This window comes from Manduca sexta, chromosome 17 (genome assembly GCF_014839805.1).
Source record: "Manduca sexta isolate Smith_Timp_Sample1 chromosome 17, JHU_Msex_v1.0, whole genome shotgun sequence".
NCBI lineage: Eukaryota > Metazoa > Arthropoda > Insecta > Lepidoptera > Sphingidae > Manduca > Manduca sexta.
The window spans coordinates 4372439-4395898 of NC_051131.1; the positions used below are offsets into that span (position 1 = coordinate 4372439).

General features: G+C 33.8%; 5 protein-coding genes across 11 annotated transcripts in view; 3 read left to right on the forward strand and 2 right to left on the reverse strand.

Moving 5' to 3' along the window:
- The window catches only part of LOC115442368 (RING finger protein 10), a gene marked incomplete in the record, with an annotated part of 5437 nt that extends 1286 nt beyond the window's left edge, over positions 1-4151 (reverse strand). The window contains 7 exon segments of the mRNA XM_037439610.1: positions 338-815; positions 991-1149; positions 1589-1810; positions 2079-2169; positions 2443-2646; positions 3276-3453; positions 3754-4151. Coding sequence (XP_037295507.1) covers positions 338-815; positions 991-1149; positions 1589-1810; positions 2079-2169; positions 2443-2646; positions 3276-3453; positions 3754-3847 — 1426 coding nt within the window.
- Positions 4152-4567: 416 nt separating this feature from the next.
- On the forward strand, positions 4568-7274 carry LOC115442370 (zinc finger CW-type PWWP domain protein 1). The gene is made up of 6 exons (XM_030167392.2): positions 4568-4689; positions 4846-4949; positions 5373-5560; positions 5775-5971; positions 6098-6671; positions 7024-7274. Exons 1-6 carry the CDS (start codon positions 4630-4632, stop codon positions 7131-7133), a joined length of 1233 nt encoding a protein of 410 aa, XP_030023252.1. The 5' UTR covers positions 4568-4629; the 3' UTR covers positions 7134-7274.
- Positions 7275-7978: 704 nt separating this feature from the next.
- On the forward strand, positions 7979-11673 carry LOC115442371 (elongation factor Tu, mitochondrial). The gene is made up of 7 exons (XM_030167394.2): positions 7979-8203; positions 8768-8971; positions 9484-9650; positions 9965-10208; positions 10431-10622; positions 10835-11201; positions 11395-11673. The coding sequence occupies exons 1-7, from the start codon at positions 8164-8166 to the stop codon at positions 11576-11578; spliced, it is 1398 nt and encodes a 465-aa protein (XP_030023254.1). The 5' UTR covers positions 7979-8163; the 3' UTR covers positions 11579-11673.
- Positions 11674-12675: 1002 nt separating this feature from the next.
- LOC115442372 (GTP-binding nuclear protein Ran) lies at positions 12676-14722 on the reverse strand. Of its 2 annotated transcripts, none has more exons than XM_030167395.2 (3): positions 14473-14722; positions 13658-14107; positions 12676-13570 (listed from the first exon to the last, which is right to left on the reverse strand). In XM_030167395.2, exons 2-3 carry the CDS (start codon positions 14081-14083, stop codon positions 13355-13357), a joined length of 642 nt encoding a protein of 213 aa, XP_030023255.1. In that variant the 5' UTR covers positions 14084-14107; positions 14473-14722; the 3' UTR covers positions 12676-13354. The 2 variants fall into 2 exon arrangements, with proteins under 2 accessions (XP_030023255.1, XP_030023256.1); XM_030167396.2 differs by lacking the exon at positions 14473-14722 and adding an exon at positions 14197-14429.
- An 87-nt stretch (positions 14723-14809) lies between these two features.
- Positions 14810-23460, forward strand: part of LOC115445168 (syntaxin-1A) — a 73472-nt gene continuing 64821 nt past the window's right edge. For all 6 annotated transcript variants that reach the window (XM_037439618.1, XM_037439617.1, XM_037439620.1 and 3 more), the window contains exon 1: positions 14810-15050. In XM_037439618.1, coding sequence (XP_037295515.1) covers positions 15018-15050 — 33 coding nt within the window. In that variant the 5' untranslated portion in view covers positions 14810-15017. The remainder of the gene's footprint in view (positions 15051-23460) is intronic.

The following is a 23460-nucleotide window of genomic DNA, read 5'->3' on the forward strand; positions in this document are numbered from 1 at the left end:
GTTCTATGAAGAAAACTGCAATTATAGTAGTAGTAGACTGCCTCGGTGGCGTAGTTGTATTGCAAGTCCGGTACAATAGCGCTCTGAGGTCCTGGGTTCGAATCCCGGGTCGGGCAAAGTGATATTTGGGTTTTTCTGCTCAGTATCAGCCCGGAGTCTGGAATTTGTGCCCGATATGGCGATAGGCTCGCCCCCTATCACATCATGGGACGGAACATACTTGGCGAAAAGTGGGTGCCCTAGTTGCGCCTCTGCATACCCCTTCGGGTATAAAATGCGTGATGTTATGTATGTATGTAATTATAGTATCATGTAAATGTGTGGTTTAATAGCATACCTTGATAGAAATAGAAGTATTTAGCTTGATTTTGTTTGTCAATATCAGCAACATCAGAGCCGTCTGCTGCTACTTCAATGTCCTCAGAAGTATTTCCAGCAATCAATAGCTCTTCATCATTTGGCTTGTCTTCACTTACAGTAAATACTGGTGCATCAGGGTTTAAAGAGGACTCAATATTTAGTTGTTCAACCTTATCTTGGACTATGTCGACACATGCAGCTCCTTGTTCATTCACATCAAACCAATCAATCTTGTTCTCATTTACTTTTTGTTTTTCATAAATTATTGGAGGTGCATCTTCAGTTACTGCATCAATAACCTTTGAAGCTTCTTCAGAATAAAGAAGATTTATGTTTTCTTCTTTTTGCTTGAGCATTTCTAAAGCCTGCTCCAAGTAGACAATTTCAGTGGTGTCAATTTCAGCCAAAATTTGAGCTTCAATTTCTTTCCTTTCCCTTTTTAAAATGTCATACACCTGTAAATAGAGTTGAAGTTATGATGCATGTTATGACATCTTTTATCTTATTCCAAAGATATTTTTGTATAGGGTTATCTATTATAATATGTATGTATATTATAGTTGAAACCAATCATACATTATTCTATCCAACATGACATTATTGAAAATGAAAAATTATTTTGGTCCTCACCTGTTCTTTATTAGCAGCAAATAATTTGCAGTAAGGTGCATTATTGATGTTCTCTAGAGGCAAAATAGGTTCTGGAATTGTTTCAGTAATTTGGCCACGTGGTGGCGCGACCTCCACAGTAGTGGACCCACGTAAGCGACGCACAAGACGCATGGTTACCTGTCGTAGAAGACATGAAATTATAATACTCTAAAAGTTCCAAACCATAAAGCTGATCAAAATTTAACCATTGACTTCAAACCATGAAAAGTGATGGGTATAAATAATCTAATTATATTTAGGACTTTAAAGTGCACTAAATCACTTATTCAAATGTAACCAATAATAATTAGCCTAGATCTAGACGATAAGTTCATGAAGTGACCATCTATAGTTATTTAATAAATACAGGGACTGATAAGTTGTAATCATCAAAGGGTAATAGCTGATTTTGTAGGCCATGATTTAACTTAATAAATTGATATTATGTCCCAACAAGGCTTCCAATACACAACAGTCTATAGTTATGTATATAACCTTGTCATTTATGTTAGATTTACTTTTAGCAAGCAAGTTATATCTTTTCACAAAATCAATCAAGTAGGCAAAAATAACTCACTTCCTCAGCAGGTGCAGGCCATTGCAACATCCTGGTGGGTTTCATGTCACTGACGTGCAGCGGCGTGGCGCAGACGGGGCAGGGCGGCGGTTGTTTCTCATGCGCCGCTGTGTAGTGGAGCACGCACGCCCAGCAGTACACGTGGCCGCAATGCCCCACCCGCCCGGCCACGGGGGCACCCAAACATATTGGACATTCCGACCTACCAGTGCTTCTTACTACCTGAACGAATTTAGTAAGATATGAACCACTTAAGATAGTCTATTCAATACAATAGATAAAATTAATATCAGGACATAATGACAATGATATATTTATTTTATCAGGACAGCATACAGTAAAAATAAAGATTTGTTACCAGTTAAATCAATTATATAAAATCCCCACAAACAAGATTAAAGGTTTGTTATAGAATTTATATTGAGTGCTAATTTATAAATAAAGAAGTTATATTCAATAGTAGTCTTTGATTGTTCAAACTTAGACTTACAATTTCCTCAACCAAGTCCCATTTGATAGGCACATCAGGATCCAGCAAATTCAATTTGTAGTCTCCATCTTCCTTCACCACAAATTGGCAACTAATAAAAACAGAATTAAGTTATGTAACTATACTTTCTTTTAATGTTTTTAGTTCCAGAATAACTCACATCTATAATGTTTTTAAAGCTACAATATACTCCTTTCAGTTCTTCCAAAACTGAAATAAATACACATATTTACACCACATTAAAGCTGACATGTTATTTAACTAAAAACAAGTGCATATTGATCACAAAGATAATTAATTCATATACTTAATGGGTATTTTTTAAACCAGTCTTATTACTTATACAGGAGGTAACATTACTCACTAAGCACGCAGGTAAAGGTCATGCTCATGCCGATAGTTAGTGCGGTGTTGCATTTGACGACGCTGTATTTGCGGCCCTCTACGCTCATTTCGCTCAGTGCCCCCACGTGATGGGTACATGAAGTTCAGCAAATGGTTCAAATTTTGCTTTTTGCTTCCAGGCACAAACACCGAGCCAATCTCAGGCTCATCTTCATCTTCTAACCTGAAATTTGCACAAAACTATTGAAATAGTGACTTTTTACAAAACACTAGGCATATTACACAACCTTAAATTTTAGTCAGTTCATTTCTATTTTTCAATTACTTAATTTAGCAAACCAACAGTAGAAATTACATAAATATTTTTTTGCAGTATGACATTCAAATAATAATGTACAATGTAATTATACAGATCATAGACATGCCTATCTTTATTTTTGAGTTATTGAACACAATCAACTTTATATGACTCTTGTAATTTTTGGAGAACGCGCAATTTTTTTTTTTATTGCTTTGTATGCAAACAACCAAGCAACCTGACTGTTGGTGAGCAGTGCCCGCCATCCATGAAGTTGAAAAAATGCCAGGGGCATAGCCAAAGCTTTGCCTACCAAAAATCTATAAGATATAATAAAATAGCAGATACAACTTATACAATTTTTTCCTTAACTCCACTAAATAAAAACTTACTGGTAAACAATTTCTTTGATCCTCTTTAAATAGTTATGATGTATTACTGGTCATGAATAATCCGTAAGAAATATTATCAATTTATTAAGATTAATGCTCTTTTTAAATTTTGTCAATTACGTAATTAATTAAAAATAGCATTTTTTTTTTAAATTAACATACCCGGTGTTCTGTGTTCCACCCACTGCGTAATTAGCTGGACCTCGAGGACGTGGTCTCCTGTCAACTTGTCCCCTACCCCTCTGCGCAGGTGCATTTTTGCGATATGGTTCATTTTTTGGAGTGCTGCTGGGTCCTTCACGTTTCTTATTGTTTCGTGGCCAAGGTTTGTGCGTTACCTCTGAAGTATAAACAAAACCGATATAAACAAACCATTTTATAGATTAGTAGTACTTCTAGTAATGTTTACACATCAGTAAACGTCGCATACAATAGTTTTATGACGAAAATTAAAATCACAACAAATTAAGTCCTTTATATTATAAAATTTTATCCAATTACAATATACAGTATACGTACCTCCAACTTGTATATTATTAGGTTACGTACGCAATAGTTTCTAAATACAAGTCAGATGTTTGATGTTGTCATAAGAAAAATCATCATGACCTTGAACAGAGTAAGTAGGTATTCAACTCACCTGTGCTCTTTTTACAGTCGATGGCTGATGCCCTCGACTGAGATTGACTTGAACGATTTAATGTTTTTTTGTCCATTCTGAATTCCTCCAACATCCACAAAAGCTGAGCGGGATACTCCGCAAGGAGACAACGTAATTACGTACAGAGCCGACATTTTAGAAAGCCATGTTTATGATACTGGACAAAGAAAAAAAATCTTTTTCCCTGTACAAATACTCGTTACCTGACGGTAAAAACACAAATTTAACACTAGCAATAGAATAAAGGGAGTATTTGTATACTCCCTTTCGCCGATATCGACGAAAACTTTAGTATTCCGAAATTAGTATAGTTCGCCACAAATATGGCGACCAGCCGGCAGCCAGCCGAAGTACTCGATGCGCACTTCCGTTTTTTTATTACCATAAATAAATGTTATGCAATAATATTATCGTTTCTAAGTTTATTGCATTGAAATATTTTAGAATAATATATTATTTTTTGACATAAGATTATGTTAAATAGATTTCATTTCAAATACCTATGTAAGTTTAAAAATAAAATGTAATCGATTATCGAATCCACAGGATATCGTTTTGTCAGGTACCTACAAATTTTCTGGATATCTCAGAACGGTTAAATAAATAAAAATCTTCAAATTTAAATGAATATTATCTGATTATCGTCAATATTAAATACAATGTACTCGTAAAAGTGAATAAAACCTCATAAATCATATTATAGACTATGATATAGCTCTATTCTATATTATCTTTGAATAGAATCCGGAAGTTGTAGATTCGTCTTTGGCGCCAATTTCTATTTGCCCTAAAGTAAACCACACACCGAAATACCTATTTCAGAAATAGCCATCTAATTATTTGCTAAAAAAAAACATGGAAAATGCAGATATACCAACAGAAAAGACGCAGGAACCTACTGAAGAAGCCAACCAGGTTTAAAGTTTATTTAAAATCTCGTCTTGATTAATAAAGTAATATAAAAAAAAACTCTTATTGTTTGCTTCCTGGCAAAATTTTATTACGTAGTACGTACATACTGTATTCAATATTATAAAATGAGTCTAGAAAGTAATAATAAGTATATTACAGATTGCTAATTCGTCCATGGTATGTCCAACCGAAAAAATATATAAAAATAAATCCAGCATACAATTCGCTGAAAATACGGAAAATACAAGTTCGCAAAAAAGCAGGTAAATAATCACATCATATTACAGAAAATTCGCGGTATTATTATGCATTCGGCATAATGCGGCATTATTATTATTAAAATTTATGTACATACCTACTATTATAAAATACTAGCTTTTGCTCGCGGCTTCGCACGCATAAAAGAGTTTTCCAGGATATAGAAAAAAGCCTATATCCCTCTCAGGGTCTGAAACTATCTCCATACCAATTTTCATCAAAATCCTTTGGGTAGTTTTTGAGATTATCGTGTTTTTACAGTATAATTAAATTATCTATCCATAATAAGTAATACCTATACATGAAGGCGCTTCTATTATGATTTTTAAGAACACCGATTTGCTAATACATTACAACCATGCATATTACCAGTGCTAGTTCCCTTTTGTGACAAAAAGCGTAATTAATTAATGAAGTCATTGTTTCAGCTCATACAAAGAAGTGCTGAGTCAACCAGATCCAGGGTTGTCACACCGCCAAAAACTTTTCTGGCTGCAGAAACATCGCACGCTTGGAATATGGGTACAATGCGATGACTGCGAGCGTTGGCGGTATCTACCTAACCTTCTGGATAGTTCTGAATTACCCCATCGATGGTACTGTCGGATGAACACAGGTATTAATTTTCTATACAGGGTCATTTTGACATTGCGCTCCTAAATGAAATAACATACATATCTACTTCGAAATACACTTTAAAATAAGTTACTTGAGCCATAGATGTAAAATAAAAGAGAGCAAGTTTCGGATGTGAAAATGAGCCTGTATACTAATCACCTCTCAAAGCCAGTCTTCTTTCAGAAAATTAACATTTATTTCCACAATTACAGACAAAGCATTAGCGGATTGCTCTGCACCCGAAACGCCGATTCATATCCGTGAAGAAGAAGATCTAATCCACAGTGTTTATTCATCGGGATCAGTGGTGTGGGCTCGTCTGAACGGGTGGCCGTGGTGGCCCGCCATGGTTGATGATTGTCCTGACGTTGAGCAGTTTTATTGGCTTGACGGATTTTCTGATATACCAGTACGTTTCGCTTTGTTTTTAAACATAACAGGTGTTGATATACCATGATTTTTATATTAAAATATTCAATTTGCAGTTAGGTTGAAGAATATAGACCATTTTGTTATAATTAAATCATCCTTGCAGACACATTACAACGTTGTATTCTTTGATGTACATGACGTGACACGTGCATGGATAGCTCCAGAGCAATTAAAACCTTACAATGCCAATAAAACAATATCCAAACATTTACTTAAATTAAAAAAATATAGACTTCGTCTCGAAGCTGCCATCACTCAAGCTGATGATGCCGTAAGACTACCGCTTTTAGATCGTTTAGAAAAATATAGCTTCCTTACAAGATATAAGGGTCATATTGCAAGCCCAAAAAGAGTAAACCAAAAGGACCTGTTGAGGTATCAAAAAATATTTAAGAGAAAATTCAACGTTGAGTTCCCAATAGAGACCTCATCTGATTCAGAAGATGAAGTTGATAGGAGGAAGCCAGTGATAAATACGAAGACTGCAAAAAATAAGAAAACACGAGTCGAAAATTTAAGCAATAAGCTTTGTGGAGTTATGAAAACACGATCAATTCCGAAAAATGAGACAAATCGGATAAAACATAATTCTGAAAAGAGTAACAATGAGCCTGATTCGATTGCCGTTCTTGTAGGCAGTGATGTTAATCCGTCGCTTACTACTACGATTGGCAACGGTGAGTATAAATTATGTAAAACTAAAAAATATGCGTGTGGAATGCCGTGCTATTATGGGCCTGGTCATAAATTGAAATACTTACAACAGATTACTTATATTGTAAATGAATTATTTTAGTAGAACTACGTTGTAGTTATATTAATGGTTAGCATTAAGTCCGTTACGGACTAGTGGACCAGCTTTCTGTTGTATTGGCGATAGCCGAGGCCATACCCCAATTTTCCCCGAATTATATTTGTTATTTTATTATTGCATATTATCCTGATATTGGCGAGTAATGGGATACTTCTTAGCTAGTTTGTAAGGTCAATAAAAATGTATATTTAAATCAATCATTCTATCTTTTGCAGATGCTAAAACCAATATTTCAGAACCAAAACATGCGATTGAGTCATCACAACTACCACTTTTACAGGACGGAAACGCTTCACCGTCCAGTGATGATTTTGATTTTTTGTAATAGTCTATATGAGTCATAATGTTTTTTATATTGTTATAATTATCTTTTCTATCCACCATACAATGATATTTGAAAGCATGTTTCGTCGATACTATAAATGTTTAGGTAACATGATTAGTTTATATTTTTTTAATACCTTACTCTAAAATTTGCTAATTAAATACGATTCCTTTATTCTATATTTTATTTACGTTATCATTTGAATATGTATAGCAGACAAATAAATGCGACTCGATTTGATTCAGTGAGTTTAGCTGGCAAACAGAATTATAATTAAGTATATGGAAACTATCTAGCTGATATCTAAGAGCTGACCTGTGGAGCTGTCACTAGCCGTAAAGGCAAAAAGGCGTATTATAGGCAATATAATTATTTTTGGTTTTCATAACGACGCCCAGTATTTTCCGCAGACATAATTACATATAATGTTTTAACACAAGGGTATCAGCAGTGACGCCGCTAATCATGGTACTGCCAAAATATCGATTTATCACCTCTAGTGGAATATCGATAATCGCATATACCTATCAGAAAAAATATTTGTAGAAGTATGAAAATATTTTAAATATTTCTAGAACCAGTTGATTAATAAAGGACAATACAAAAAAATTGTTAATAGTTTATTGAGTTTTTTTAAATAACTTTACTAAAAAAATACAATTGTTCAACTCGTCCTAAAAACAATGCAAAAGCAGATGAGATTTCAGGCTGAAACTATGTTTGCAGTGGGAAAACTGGTACTTATATATTATAATTCTTTTTGATGTTACTTATAAATTAATATTGAACCATCAAAATATAAATTTTTACGTGATTATTTATTATAATAATAATTATCGGCAAATCGATATTTTCATCATCCATTATCGTACCCGGCCATTCCCTATTTCTAGTCGGTATTTGAAGAAAAGGGGAAAAATCTGGCATGCTTGTATTTCTGAGGTCACAAGAAAAAGAAATACTTTAAGAGCCTTGTTAAGTGTGCCGATATACATTTTTCACCATTCGGTGTAAAAAAAATACATAAATTATGGCTTCAATATCATTCGTGAAAAGTTTGGTTAATCCAGGTAAAGTATCATACTATCTTTATATATTCGTATTATTTTATTATTAATAACTATTTACTTATATTTAGAAAATAACATTTAAATTTTGTAAGATTATGACATGCCGTATTTGTTACTTTATTTCTTTTTGTGCAACCTTGCATGCAGTGCTGGTTTATCAAGAGATTATGTAAAAGGCTGCAAAATTTGACGTACTCGTAGAGTTTATTTGTAGTAAACTACTTTTAAATGTTCTTAACATAGTTTCTACTATGTCTTACATGTATATAACAACATTCGCATATGATGTGAAGGTTCTTTCTACCATATATTTTTATTTCACAGTTTTGAGGTTAAGTTATTGATTAGATGATGCTCAAGCATAGTGGTCAAGTACCTCGGTAGACTTTTATTTTAATGTAGTACAATAAAAATATATAAAACCATTTCGTATAACACAAACAAAATATCATTAGATATTTGGTTTTATATACAGCTAGATAGATAAATATTTTTTTGGTGTATAACATTTTTTGTATAGTTTAAGCATACTTGTTTAAACAGGTGTTTTATATAACTTTTCAGCTTTAAAATTAGTATTAAAACAGAGCCACTGCTCTCACATCAGGAACACAACTCTTCTACCTGGATTGACCCCATTAAGCATTGTACTGCAAAGACATTATGCAGAGAAACAAGTATTTGAAAGAACAAAACCTCATTGCAATGTTGGCACAATTGGGCATGTTGACCATGGAAAGACAACACTTACAGCCGCCATTACCAAAGGTAAGTTTCACCATGTATAATATTAACATAAATTTGAACAATTTTGAAAAAATATTTTTCCTTATGATGTTAGTTATTGTTTGATACAATGCAGTAAAATATAATATTATCTGTGAATATAGCTTATTTTGATGGTGTATTAGATTCAATGGGCACTAGCGGAAGGCACTGCTTGTTATTAGTTTAATTATCCCCAAAACTTATCACACAATTGAAGAAACAGTTTGGAAAATAATATTGATAAACATATTCTAAAATTTTAAAAAAATATGAGCGACCTGTTATATTGTGATGGACTTACAATTATTTTTTTTTTTTCAAATTTATCAAGATTGTTGGATGAGCCTGGTTGTTTATTTAATTTCCATTGCTAAATATGAGATTAACAATTAAAAACCCTAAAAAGATCTTGGAGGCATGTACTTTGCTTGTATGTATCCTAAGTTCTTAAATGGGTCATAAATAAAACCCAACTTATTTGGTTCTTATTGGAATATTTTCTTTTTCCACAGTATTATCAGACCTTAACTTAGCTCAAAAGAAGGGCTATGCAGATATTGACAATGCTCCAGAAGAAAAAGCTCGTGGTATCACCATTAATGTAGCCCATGTTGAATATCAGACAGAGCAAAGGCATTATGGACACACGGACTGCCCTGGTCATGCTGATTATATTAAGGTACCTAAGCTTGCAGCAACATAATAAAAATCTTTTTAGGTGCATTAATTTATTTGTATTATTATGTATAGTAATATATAAAGATAGAGTTTGTTTGATTGAACATGCTAATCTCTGGAATTATTAAACTGATTTTGAATATTTCACTAATTGGAAGCTATATTATTCCTGTGGGCTATAGGCTGGAAAAAAATATAATGCGGGACTTTTATCCTAAAAGATTTCATGCTGGAATATTTGTGAGCATGTACTATACTTATTAGTATCAAAAGGTTTAATTACTTTATAGTATTACCATTTCTCTTTCTTCACAGAACATGATCACAGGCACAGCTCAGATGGACGGTGCCATACTGGTAGTAGCAGCCACAGATGGTGTTATGCCTCAAACGCGTGAGCATTTGGTGCTTGCGAAGCAGATTGGTATTGAGCATGTTGTAGTGTTCATCAACAAGGTGGATGCTGCAGACCAGGAGATGGTTGAGCTTGTTGAGATGGAAATTCGTGAGCTCATGAGCGAAATGGGCTATGATGGTGATAAAATACCTGTGATTAAAGGTAAATTTGATGTGATACTTGTCTTAGAAAAATATCCTTTAATATTAAAAATAGTTGATATAAAGAATGAATGAAATGAAAAAGATATGGATTGTCATTTTCGCAGTTATAAAAATATTTGAAATTATTGATCCACAGTTGGAATAAAAACATCAACTTTCATCCGTTTTTAAATGAGTTTAAGTTTATCTTGTGCTCTTATTTTTATTAATTATTTTACAGGGTCAGCTCTGTGTGCTCTGGAAGGCAAGAGTCCTGAAATAGGCGCCGACGCTATCACTAAACTATTGCAGGAAGTGGACACGTTCATTCCCACTCCAGTTCGTGAATTGGACAAACCATTCCTCATGCCTGTTGAGTCCGTACACTCCATTCCCGGCCGTGGTACTGTCATCACTGGCCGTTTGTACAGAGGTATAAAGCAAAGATTATAATATTTAGGTCTTGTTCATTATCATAAATAATGCAAGTTTAATAGTTTTATATTTAGGCTTATACCTAGGAAATTGACTGATTTTCCAATTTTCATATTTTTGATGTTGTATATTAAAAGGTTTTTAGGCCTTTAAAAATTGTGTTCTTCTGTAAATAATGAATATTGATGTTACACGACATTATTTTTTTAGGTGTTCTCAAGAAGGGTACTGAGTGTGAAATTGTTGGACACGGTAAAGTAATGAAGACGACTGTTACTGGTGTTGAGATGTTCCACAAAACTCTGGAGGAAGCGCAGGCTGGAGACCAGCTAGGCGCCTTGGTTCGCTCCATTAAAAGGGAACAGATCAGGCGCGGTATGGTCATGGCTAAACCTGGTACTACTAAGGCACATGACAATCTTGAAGCTGCGGTTTACATCCTGAGCAAGGAGGAGGGTGGCAGAGCCAAACCTTTCACATCTTACATCCAACTGCAAATGTTCTCTATGACATGGGACTGTGCCAGTCAGGTCACAATTCCAGACAAGGAGATGATTATGCCCGGTGAAGATGCTACGTAAGTCTTATATTATCTTACTGAGTACTTTTTGAATTATGTGGAAAGTAGTTAGTATATTTAGATTTAACATAGATTACTAATTGAGCTTAAAAAGTTATACTAATTTTGTAAAGATCAGCATAAAACATATGCACTAATTTTAGAATAGTAAATAATGCAGGTATTAAGCAACTGGTTTAATTTGTTTTAGATTGCATTTACGACTGCTCAAACCCATGGTGTGCATGACTGGACAAAGATTTACACTGCGACTCGGTGACATAACCCTCGGCACTGGAGTGATCACAAAGATAAACAACAATCTTTCTGAAGAAGAAAGACTCAAGCTCTTGGAAGGAAAGAAGGCACGAGAAAAGGCGGCTGCTAAGAAGTGAACACTTTAGAATTATGTTTATTTAGGAATGTAGGCCCATTAATGTATTGCATTTAAAATGTTAAATCTGGCAATTAAATAAACTGCCCAAAATGATGTTTTTTTGTTTACTATCCATACAAAATTATTTAAGATACAGTTTGTCATTGAAGAGCTGTAAATGAGACAGTCAGTGTTTATAAATTGGTAGTGGGTGTACATCCAAGTTGTTATCATTAATGCAACTGGTGCGAACCACAAACACAGCTTTTCTATCACAATCAAATTAATAACAAACTATGGATCAAACTTCCCCACCTTTCTCACATCCCTACTTTCTTTGAAGGATGGTACATTCATCAATCTTCTGAATTAGTTTTATATGGGTAGTATAGATTACTTACCATCTGGTAACTTGGTGGCCATTGCAGTGGTCATAGTGAGGGGCCCAGATAAGTCCACACTAGAATTGTTGAGTATGATAAGACTAAGGATGGTGAGGCGGCCTCTAACCACTAATAACTTAAATCTACCAGAACTATTAAAATAATGACATAGAAGCATGTTTTTCATCATCGGGCTCAGGTCCCTTATAGAAACTGACTAGCTTAATCCCTGTCGGCGCCGGATATTATATTGTTTTAAAAACCTAATAAGCGGTCAATAATTAGTGTATTTACAGTAGAAGTTATTACCTATATTCAAAAAGTATAAAACAAATTCGGCTTCCATAAAATCCAATTCAGAGTTTCCTAGATGTAACATAGCTTAGAGTACCTAGTAAGAATATTGAATCAGACCAGTAAATAGAGAATAGTGTAGTCATACAAGGAAATATTACATGTATTCACAGCCTCAATCTGATGTCATAGTCATTAAAGGTGAATACACATCAGTTGTATGCATGTTTGTGTCCAACTTTACCAGGGATTAATTATAATTATTACAGTGCTCCCCTGTTTCAGACTAGTGAATGTTTGCAGAAACAAATGTTTGATTTTTTAACTTTAGGTGTCTATGATGGTTGCTGAAAACATTTAGATCAGATAGCCGCCATTAGATAATAGTCAATAGATGAATATTGTTTTTTTCATAACTCATGAAATTCGAAACAAAAGCTCATGTTTTCACATCTTTATTAAAAAGTATCACCACAATTTTTTAGTGAAATATTGTCAGTCATCGCATGTAACAAAAAAGACCAATATGACAAATTACAATAACTAGTTACTGAACTGAACAAAATACTTGTGTACATGCTACAGATTACATCACACAGTAAATACAAATGAAGTATCTATTTTTACAGAGTATACACTGGTATAACAAAAGAAAACATTGCAAGGACAGCATGTAGCATAACATGTGTTGGGCGATCATTGCAAGTTCTTACAAATACATAATAATTTGTTACAAGCTAACATTGTCATCAAAAAGTATCATGTTTGCAATCTTAAAATAATTCTACAATCAATTTTGGTTTTTACACTGCCATTTGCATATTCCTCTACAAAAATGCATTAAGATTAAACTATAAGGCAATTTTAGATTATTATACTACTTAGCGAGATAGGCTGAATTAAAACCATAAATACATCTAAAATGCTTATACATATAAATAAATTGAGTGAATGAAGGTTGTAAGGTTAATAATTTAATTTCACATAAATCTGGTTTTTGTTAACCTGATACCTAATGGAATGAAACAATTAATTCAATGAGTTATGTTCAATGTACTTGAACACACATTTGCATGATCCTCCAATCACAAGGGCACTGAGAATTTAAACACCTATATTTACAAGTCTTCGTCTTCCTCTGGCAGAGCAGTATTCTGAGCATCCTGGAGATCCTTCTCGATTTGGTTTTGCCATGTGGGATCCATAGTGACCTCTGGAGGCAGGAGGGCAGGCATGGCAACAAACTCAAGGTTGCCATCACCAATTAATTTCCTAGCTAACCACAGGAATGGTTTTTCGAAGTTGTAGTTTGACTTGGCAGAGATATCGTAATACTGAAACAAAAACAAGAATGTTTCAACACATGGTTAACAATTTGTTGAAATTTACATGTGGTATATTTGTGGAAAATGAGTTCTTACCTGCAAGTTCTTTTTCCTGTGGAATACAATAGTTTTGGCCTTTACTTTTCTATCTTTAATGTCTACTTTGTTTCCACACAGGACGATTGGAATGCCTTCACAAACTCGGACTAAATCTCTATGCCAATTCGGTACATTTTTGTAGGTGACTCGTGAGGTTACATCGAACATTATAATAGCGCATTGTCCTTGAATATAGTAACCGTCTCTCAAACCACCAAATTTTTCCTGACCAGCAGTGTCCCAAACGTTAAACCGAATAGGCCCACGGTTTGTGTGGAATACCAACGGATGCACTTCGACACCCAGAGTGGCAACGTATTTTTTCTCGAACTCTCCAGTCAAATGTCGTTTTACGAACGTAGTTTTGCCAGTACCACCATCGCCGACGAGCACGCATTTGAATGTAGGCATATCATCTGCCATGATTGCGGATTATATGATTTAAATCTGAAACAATACAGTAAAATTAAAATTTATATATACGAACTAATTCCATGACGTAGCTTCCAGAAAAAACACCACATTTAACAGCTTACATTTCTAACAACTTTTATATTATAGACAAAACAATTTAAAACGTTTGAATGTTGGAGGATTTCACAAATATACTAATTGAATGAAACTGGTAACTTGAATTTGTATTAACTTTACACCGAATGGCGCTCAATCACCCTCACAGGAATTTAGCTCAATGGCACCGGACACTAACACAAATAACACTCAATTTACTAAAGCCGTTCCATAAATAATATGCTAAATATGACCAGAGATACTTAAATAAGCGAATAACTGAAAATATAAACGTTAATTACCGGGATTGTATAAGAAAACTGAGATTAAACTCGTCGTGAGCACAAGTCGTTACGGCTCACAATGGCGTCACTTCACCAAACGGAAGATTTCCTTGACAATGACAAGCGCAATGCCTAACAAGTCAATAGACTCTTCAGTTTCATTAGAACATAATTTTACTATATGACAAAAAAATATTAATAAACTTAATTATAAACCATATTGAAGTTTTTAGATTATTTTAGTATTTTTTTTTTACTTAATGTGCTAGTTTTAATATTTTATATTTTTAAAATCATTTAATTGACTTTTCTCGTGGGACTGTTTTGCCGACAGCTATTTTGACGTCACCATTGGGTGCGCACAGTTGCGCCATCTACAACTCATATACATCAGACATGAGATGGTAGCAAAGTTTTGTTCGTTTCGTGTGTATCGATTTTTTGAGTGAAGTGAACGTAGTGTTCGTGTCCTTTAGTTTAGTGACGTTTGTTAGGAAAATATCTGTGAATGGGATTGTGTAACAAGATAAAACATTTATTTGGTGTGTGATTCTCTGTAAAGGATGACGAAGGACAGGTTAGCGGCGCTTCAAGCGGTAAGTTAGTTTTCCTTAGTTTCTAAGCGTAAAACTACAATCAAAGGTCTTATTGATGACCTCGAATTCGTGTGGAAATAGCATTGAAATCATGCTCTGCCTTAGCCAGATATATCATAGATGCTAATCCCTTTATACTTAGCGGAAGAAAGATATTTTCGGGAGTATTTAATTTTCTGAAGGTTTTAGTGCTCATCGCCCCACCCCGGATTCGACTCCACTGAATGATAGCTGTCATTGAAGCGAAACAATTTGTTGCGTTCTGCAGTTTTGCCGGATACCTACTTTATCTGCATTGTGCCATTGTTTTTGGCTTGGCAACCTTGTAAGAATTTCACAGCTGGATAACCTCACCAGAGTACTAGCCCCGCCGTCCTAAATTCTCTGCAATTTCACTTCATAGAAATTCGTGAACAAAGAATAAAACGATTTCTTGTCTTATTGGAAGAATAAAATAGTTAAAAATGAATACTTAGACCGATGCACAAACTGTTACATTCATATCCTATCACATAAAATATATGAATATTAGATTATCATAATTATAATTTGTGATATACTTTATTATTGAAAACATTTAAAACATGCATATCAAGCCTGAACTCTTAGCATGTGAATTAATTTGCATAATAAATTATATTAAAATTACCCTAAATGTTTCTAAAAGAAGGAACCCGGACAGTGTAGTGCTAAAAATATATTAGATATGTCTTAAAAAATAATTGTTAACATACAGCATTGAAATTATGTTGGATCAAATAATTTGTCTCTAAGGAAATTAAATAATTCATGCAATAATGAGATGCATTTGTCAGAAATATGAATCTTACATGGAAAGTACAATTTATGATTTTTTATGCCCTGAAGTTATCCCATAGTAGACTTATGCAAAAACTTCAGTTTAATACAGTGTTTAAAACTAGATTTAAACCAAGTATTAGACCAATACATCTTAATAAATATAATTTTGCTTTGTAATATAAGTAAAATGGTAATACTCCCTTCCCACTATCTAACACCTTATCTTTATTGGTATATATTTTAAAAACTAGAAGGATATATATTGTTGATATCTACCACATTTCTTTTACTATTTCATTAAAATTCAGCTCAAAATAAATAACCTTAGGTATTTTATTCAAATAATCACATACTACAAATTTAACACCAATTTAATATCTGCATGAAATATAAAAAAAAAAAAAAAAATGTTATATATAAAACTTACATTTATTGTTTGAATATTTGTAAGAACAATAGTAATACCAGGAGTGATCTTCAGATATCAGGAATGTATATTTTTTATGTTATGTTAAACAATCTTTCAAAACAGTTTTGTCTATTAGGCAATGACAAGACAAAACCACATTATAATGCATATCACTCTGTCAAAGTGGTTGATAAGTAAGAGCCACAAGATATATAAAGATACAGAGATTAAATAAACTGATACGTAACATTTGCGCGATAACATTCACGCCAAATGCAAAGGTATATTTTTCGTCACATTAAAAACAAAATGTTGTTAAGATCTGCAGTATTAATCAGTTCTACTGTGGAAGATCCACACAGGCTTTGATCAGTTCTTTCTGGACAAGAGGAACTCGATGGAACCAGTATCGTAAATACCTATAAAAAGCCGCCATTTTCTTTTTAGTGCTGCTCTTTAGAGTAGTGCCAATGAAAACCTTAATTAAATCTCTGCGTTCCGTTTTCTCCTATGTAAACCGTAATTTGAAACTTTTTTTGCGCGACCACGGACGGAACATAAAGGCGTCTTGTGAAAACTAGTGTTCGGAAGTTCTTTACGATAAGAATTGTTTTTTCACCTTTTGTAGTTATGCCAAGTTTTGTCTTCCGTTTTCGCGATTTTATTATGCTTTTTTTGCTTATTTTGTATTTATACTTTAATTCCTTTTTTGTACTTAAATTGGAAACTTGTTCCGGAAGAATAGGTCGAAGTGTATATATTGCCGAGACTAGCAACCCCTGACGGATAATAAATCCCGCACAATGTACCCGTGATTTTCTTGATATAGCCCACCAGTATTTCATTTCAAACTGATCGAATCCATTACCATACCGACTTCACATCTTAAGTACACTACTACCTCTGCATCATTTAGACGATTCAAATACTGTATCTTAAAAGTAAAAACATGTTTCCTTGTAACAATGGTATTACGTCACACACGCAAATAGTTTCTCGCTTTTCGAGTCGTAAAATATACAAAGAACGTTATTTTGAAAGTTAAATATATAAGGACGGTTGTGGTGGTGACTAATTTAGTCGGTTATGGTTAGTTTACAGCATCCTCTGCCACCTTGACTAGGAATAACTATTATAAATACAACGGACGTGAAATTGCCAGTATACAGTTGTTTAGTAGCTATGAAGTTTTCGTAGGCTTTTAAGTCGGGCACTCCTGATCATGAGTGCTTACCGTCGTTCAAAGATATCGTTTGTGTCAAGGGCATAGACGAGGTGTTATCTAACGCAAAATACCATTGACGAATTTGGTATGAAGGACGTCTCACCACTCGAGCTACACCACAGTAAAATTAATTCCAATTCTAGAGCTCAGGAGGCAATTTCTCACGAACTTGACATTTTTGTCTGATTATAATTTTTAAGGTATGTCGAAATAAAAATGTAAGTAAACTAAACTAAAATCTGGCTATTATAAAATAGCTATGTAAATCATGAAACAAGAAAACCTTTAAATTTACCTTTAAATCATAACGTGCAATAAGTGCAATGATGTAATACAGCAGGGTTTGCGTTTCGGAGTCGCCAGTCCCAAAGCGTGAGCATTAGGTTCTTCCCGTCAGACTTAACTTATCCTTGGAAGATCGTCAAACATCATTTAGCTTATTTACATCATTTATCTCTAATTATGAGAATCAGATTTTATTTATCCCATCTTATCGTACCTTATACCAAATATTTGTTAACACACCCAACGTTCGCTCCAACAATTACAAAAAGCTGCACACTATAGCACAGTACCAATGTTGCATTAATATGATTTGAGAACGATTCGATCGACAATATCGTGCAATGTGATCTCATGTGTACGCGACGATACAGTTAACCAAGTTAGCAAATGGTGTTATCAGCTGACGAGGCGGTATCCGGCGCGGCGCACGGCCTTCGCAAAAGTTGACTCACGCTGGTCGGCCGCGGCCGTCAGATTCACAACCTTAATCATTTCCCCATCATCGAATCTGAATGCGTTGTGTTTATGAGTTGCAATTATAACATATTCGTTATCTGCTACCAATACAAATTTGCAAGTTGCTACCAGTCGCGAAGGGTCAATATAACTGAATTCGTGCCGGCTTCCCTTTGTAATTAAAACGTAATAAAACCGTATTATAATTAAAACGATTTTCAGACCGAATTAATGCCTAAGTATATGTTGTAATATTAGTGTCTAAGTATATGTTGTGTCGGGTTCCCTTTCGGAAAATTTCACCCTTCGCCACTGGTTGCTACATATTTTATTTCCGTTGGACTGTACTTTATAAGCGACAAAATCTATTACAAAGTTATCTAACATTCTATTGTAATAAGTTTTCGTTAAGCTTGTCTCATCAAAATTTCATAACTGGAAAAGTTTTTCCAAACTTGAATTGGTTCATTGTTACGAAATTTTGTTTTAAGCAATTTTATTTTTATCAACCCAATATGCAAATAAATGGTAGTCTCACGTATATCTTATATTCAGGGCCGGTTCCGTCAAATCCCTTTAACCCGTCTTAAGATCTCCTTTAGCGTCGTGTGAAGCTCACTGCCGGAAGCTTATTCGCACATAACACGAATCGAAAAAACTTGACAGTGTAGCAATGCATGGTACCAATGGTATTGTTGAAGCGTCAATCGCATAACTAGCGAGCAGCTGATTCACAGCGCGTCGCGGTTTATATTTAGATTATTGTGTCCAGTGTCACGTGGTTGTCGATGAATGAACTTGATTTGTAAACAGTTTTAAACCTGCCGTCTTTGTACACTGTATAAATGAAAAAAGAATAAGTTTCGTATTATTAATATTAGGCTATTTAGGCACATTCTAATGTTTGTTATATTTCTTATAAGTTGAATAATAAATCCAAATCGGAATAGAAGTTATTTATTACCGTTATTAATATACCAATAAAACTAAATTAAAATGCTTATGCGTTATGTAACTACAAATGTATCATTTCAATAATAAATTCAAGCTAAAGAGTAAAAGCCGAAATTTTACAGTACTAACCTTATGTTTAACCTTGGAGTAAACAACGTGAAAGTGTCGTAAACTTACCCAACGACTTCCGTGTACCTATTATAAAAGAAACAATTAAAGAATAGTGAATAAAAGCAAGCAAATACTTAAATAGAACATAACTACCCGACTTCTTAGCAAACACACTATGAGAAAATGGAACGTCGATAAAAGCATAATCCATATTCTGTTTACGAGTATATCTGCAATATTGAATTCAGTGCAGATTATGTTGTGAGCGGAATGCATAACTGGGCATTATTCATACCATCGTTTGCGTTGCTCACGTACGCTCGGTCAGCATGCAAATAACTTTTACTAAATACTGGCTTTTTTTTGTAAAAGTTCATAAAACAACGCAAGCAACTTATTCAATAGTCGACGAGTGCCGCGTGCCCGCTCTTTTCTAGTGCCCTATGCAGCGCAATATTGATTAATATTTGACGAGCTTGTGTCGGTATGTGCAGTTTTTCCACGAAGCAATGGTGCGTATTTTATTTACTGACAATATTTAGGTCACTGTGAAAAAGGTAGTTGAAACATTAAAATGGATACACCTTCATGACGATTTGTTGTAGTTACGTACAGTTAAATCTAGAGACGAAATAATATTTTCGTCCATAGCAGACGAATAAAGAAACTATAACATCCTTTTAAGTACTTAGTAAAACCTAACTATACTAAAAGGCCGAAACTAATTGTTGAACCTCAACTTTATCCCGTAAGGACCTTGACGAATAACTAATGAGTTTTTCAACAACTTTAAAAGATGTATCGAAACCCTTTCAAGTTTCAAACGATAATCAAAATGGTCTCTGGTGACTATCCTAGAATAAAGTAAAACAAATAAATTTTCAAAGTTTAAACTACTGAATTGGTTAGAAAAAAATTTTGCCAAACCAATAAATTTATTTATGTTTTAGGAGAATTCGCCGTATAATAAAATGAAAGTGTACTAAAAATAATTTTCGAATACATTTTAGCTAATTTTGTAGTCAATATATTTAGATGTATTTAATTAAGGACCTATACATATGCGATATCATTTCCTTTTTTCATTTTCTGACGCTGACCCCATTCGATTGCTGTTTTTACAATTAATGTATTGCCGGTCTTATTACTATTGGCGATCATCCAAAAAAGCCTCCACTTTGAATTCGTAGGCTGCTTCTGAATGCCAAAGTATTTTATTTGATATATCGATGTAGAAATATACTTGTTTTCAGCTGTTTTCGCGCTAGCGATCGCTAAAAGTAACATTTTATTAAAGAAACATTTAATAAGAAAAACCAAGTTTGATCAATGATCCACATTAAGACAGAAACTCGAAAATAGGATAATTATTGACCTAAAGTGCACGGTTCGTGAACCACAGGTCAATTTACTGTAAGCAATTGCTAATGAGGGCGACGCGACATTAATCTTAGATCGTTATCTTTGACTAGCCATTTTTCACTTATAAAGTTATTATAATTCTTATATTAATGATGGTAGAGGGCAATAGTGTTGTTGACTACATTTTTAAATATATTTATAAAAACTTTTGAATGAAATGAATTTTTAAAAACCACGCAATAATAATTAAATAATAAATCTTTGAAATTTAGTGGAAGAGGTAGCAGTCAAATAATAATAATAGCAAACTGTGACGTCAACGAGTGTCACCGACCATAACGCTGCATGTGTAAGAAAGAGATAGCCCGATAACCCTTCCACGCCCATTCTTTTTTCAACAACAATATTTCGAATATGACTAGCTGCTTTATATTCTATCAATTTAGTCGCTGATTTCACAGAAGATATTTATTGATATTTTCTGTTACATGTAAATTTATATATAAAATTAAACGTAGGAAACTATTCTATTTTGCTGTGCTTATGTGATAGTCCATTGTTAATATGCGTCACAATGTAGAATTCATACACTTCACGAATGCAGTATTGATTTTGAGTATGCGATTTGCAATCCGCATGAATAAACACACAGGCAAAACTCAATAATTGAAAATGGTGCATTGCAACGCGCGCATCAATAAATTACGCGTATAAATTCAATTTTATCATAATTGAGTATTATGATAGATTTTCTTTCAACCTTAAAATGGAATGAGTAGAAATTATTTGCGAATTCGTCGACATATTATGTGTAAGATATTGATTTCCCTTTTTGGTCTTTACGATATTTGGCCTTTCATCCACCATTATGGTTTATAGGATTAGGAAACTTCAAATACTTTCAAAATTGCTTTGGAGAAAAGAGGGGAGAATAATTTTTAAAATTTATCAGTATCGCACTCGGCAAAAGTTTGAATTTCTTTGTTCGGGCTTAAGCGACCCCTATAGTATTATGACAGGATGAAAGATCCCACGGAAGCGTAATACATTAACCAGAAAGCATAATTGGATAGATATTTCTGCCCTTACTGGAACTTGGGATTAGGTGTGAACCTTTACAACCGACAGGAGAAAATTTGTTCTCAGAATGATGTGTAATTATTGTGGGTTGGTATTTCGGAGTTAATAAGAATGGGTAATTTGATAGGCATTTCATACTTTGTGTGGTTGTATAAGGCTGTGTCAAGCAAATTTATGATTTATAAATTAAGATGTTGACCAAACAGAATTGCGTGGTAATTATTTCACGTTATTATTGCGAGACAGTCGTTACAATAAGTAGGCTAACCACGATTTATTCTTTTGTTAAATTAGTCTTACTGAAAATCTAGACCAACTAAACATACCCCACGCAAGGTTTCCAGAGATTTTGTTTATACTCAAACATTAATAAAAGGTAAATTATGATTACTTTCGTATTAAATAATAACCTGTAAATGAAATTTATCTAGACAAGGATACAGTAACTTGTTTGTGTTAAATTAATAGGCGTGCGCTCTTCACTTCAGTTGAGTTGGTCATTATCAGTTCGGTTTTACGTAAACGTAACGACGGTAATCAGGAAAGTTCAGAGTGATTAAGTGGTCAAATTGCTTTAATGAATCAATATAATAGGAGATAACAACGCGAATTCATACGTTACGCCTGCTTTATAGTCTTCTCGGTTGTTAATTAAATATTGGAGCATCGCTAACACTCTGACTGTGAAGATTTTATATATAAAATTGTATATTATTGGAAAAGAGAATTATCTGGTCAAATAGGTGTGCGTAAATATCGGATTACAAAGTATGATTTTGTAAGCCATCCGTCCGTTTATCAGTTCACGCATATCCGTTTAGTTGAACGACATTATGCTTACACATGATGTTTACTATTTCTATAGGTCGATGTTGTGCATTATGAGTCTGTGCATAAAGTTATGACGTAGCTTTTTTAATGATGCAATTATCGAAACTACCATCTCATTAACTATTCAATTGTTTTTGTAGTATACCTAATTTTCATTGATTCGATGTAGTCATTTTGTCTATTTTAAATCCTTTAACGCTTATTGAAGCAACATAATTACAGTTAAATGAACTTGCTATCAAACGAAGACGGAAATATCGATGAAGCCCTTTCTTTCTCGTTGGACCTCCCACTTTACTCGGTTGTTGACGCAAGAAAATGGAAAAATTGCACTCCACTAGGTCAACATGTAAAAAGTGTTATAGATGGGTCGCGTTGTTTTCTTCGTGGTATATAAAATCTATGTTTTCTCAACGATCTTTAAGTTAATAACATATTATAGTAAATATATACGAGTGGTGTTAATAAAGGTCTACATTAAAAAATATATTATCGAACAGCTTTTCAACACAGTAAAGTGCTAAAATAGGTTATATTTCTTCATCTGGAATTCAATGAACGTGGGCAACAGAATGGAAGGCGATTCAGATGGAAATTGTTTGGGATATAAACGCATTATCAATGCTGGAGACACGAGGCTGTGGTTTGTATACCTTATTTAGGCTTGTGTGTAATTCGGGAAGGCAAAGATACAAAATTTTAAATTAAATTAACGATATTATAACTTCTAGTATCAAACAAAATATATTCCAGATAACTATCTCATCAGTCAACCATTGTGAAAGCAAATACGATAGACAGGGTCACACAGCATAAATTTATTGACATGAGAATCATTCAGATAAAAGCTATTGTAGTGGCCTAACTTTTCTGCCTTCAGAGTCGAAGAATAAGAC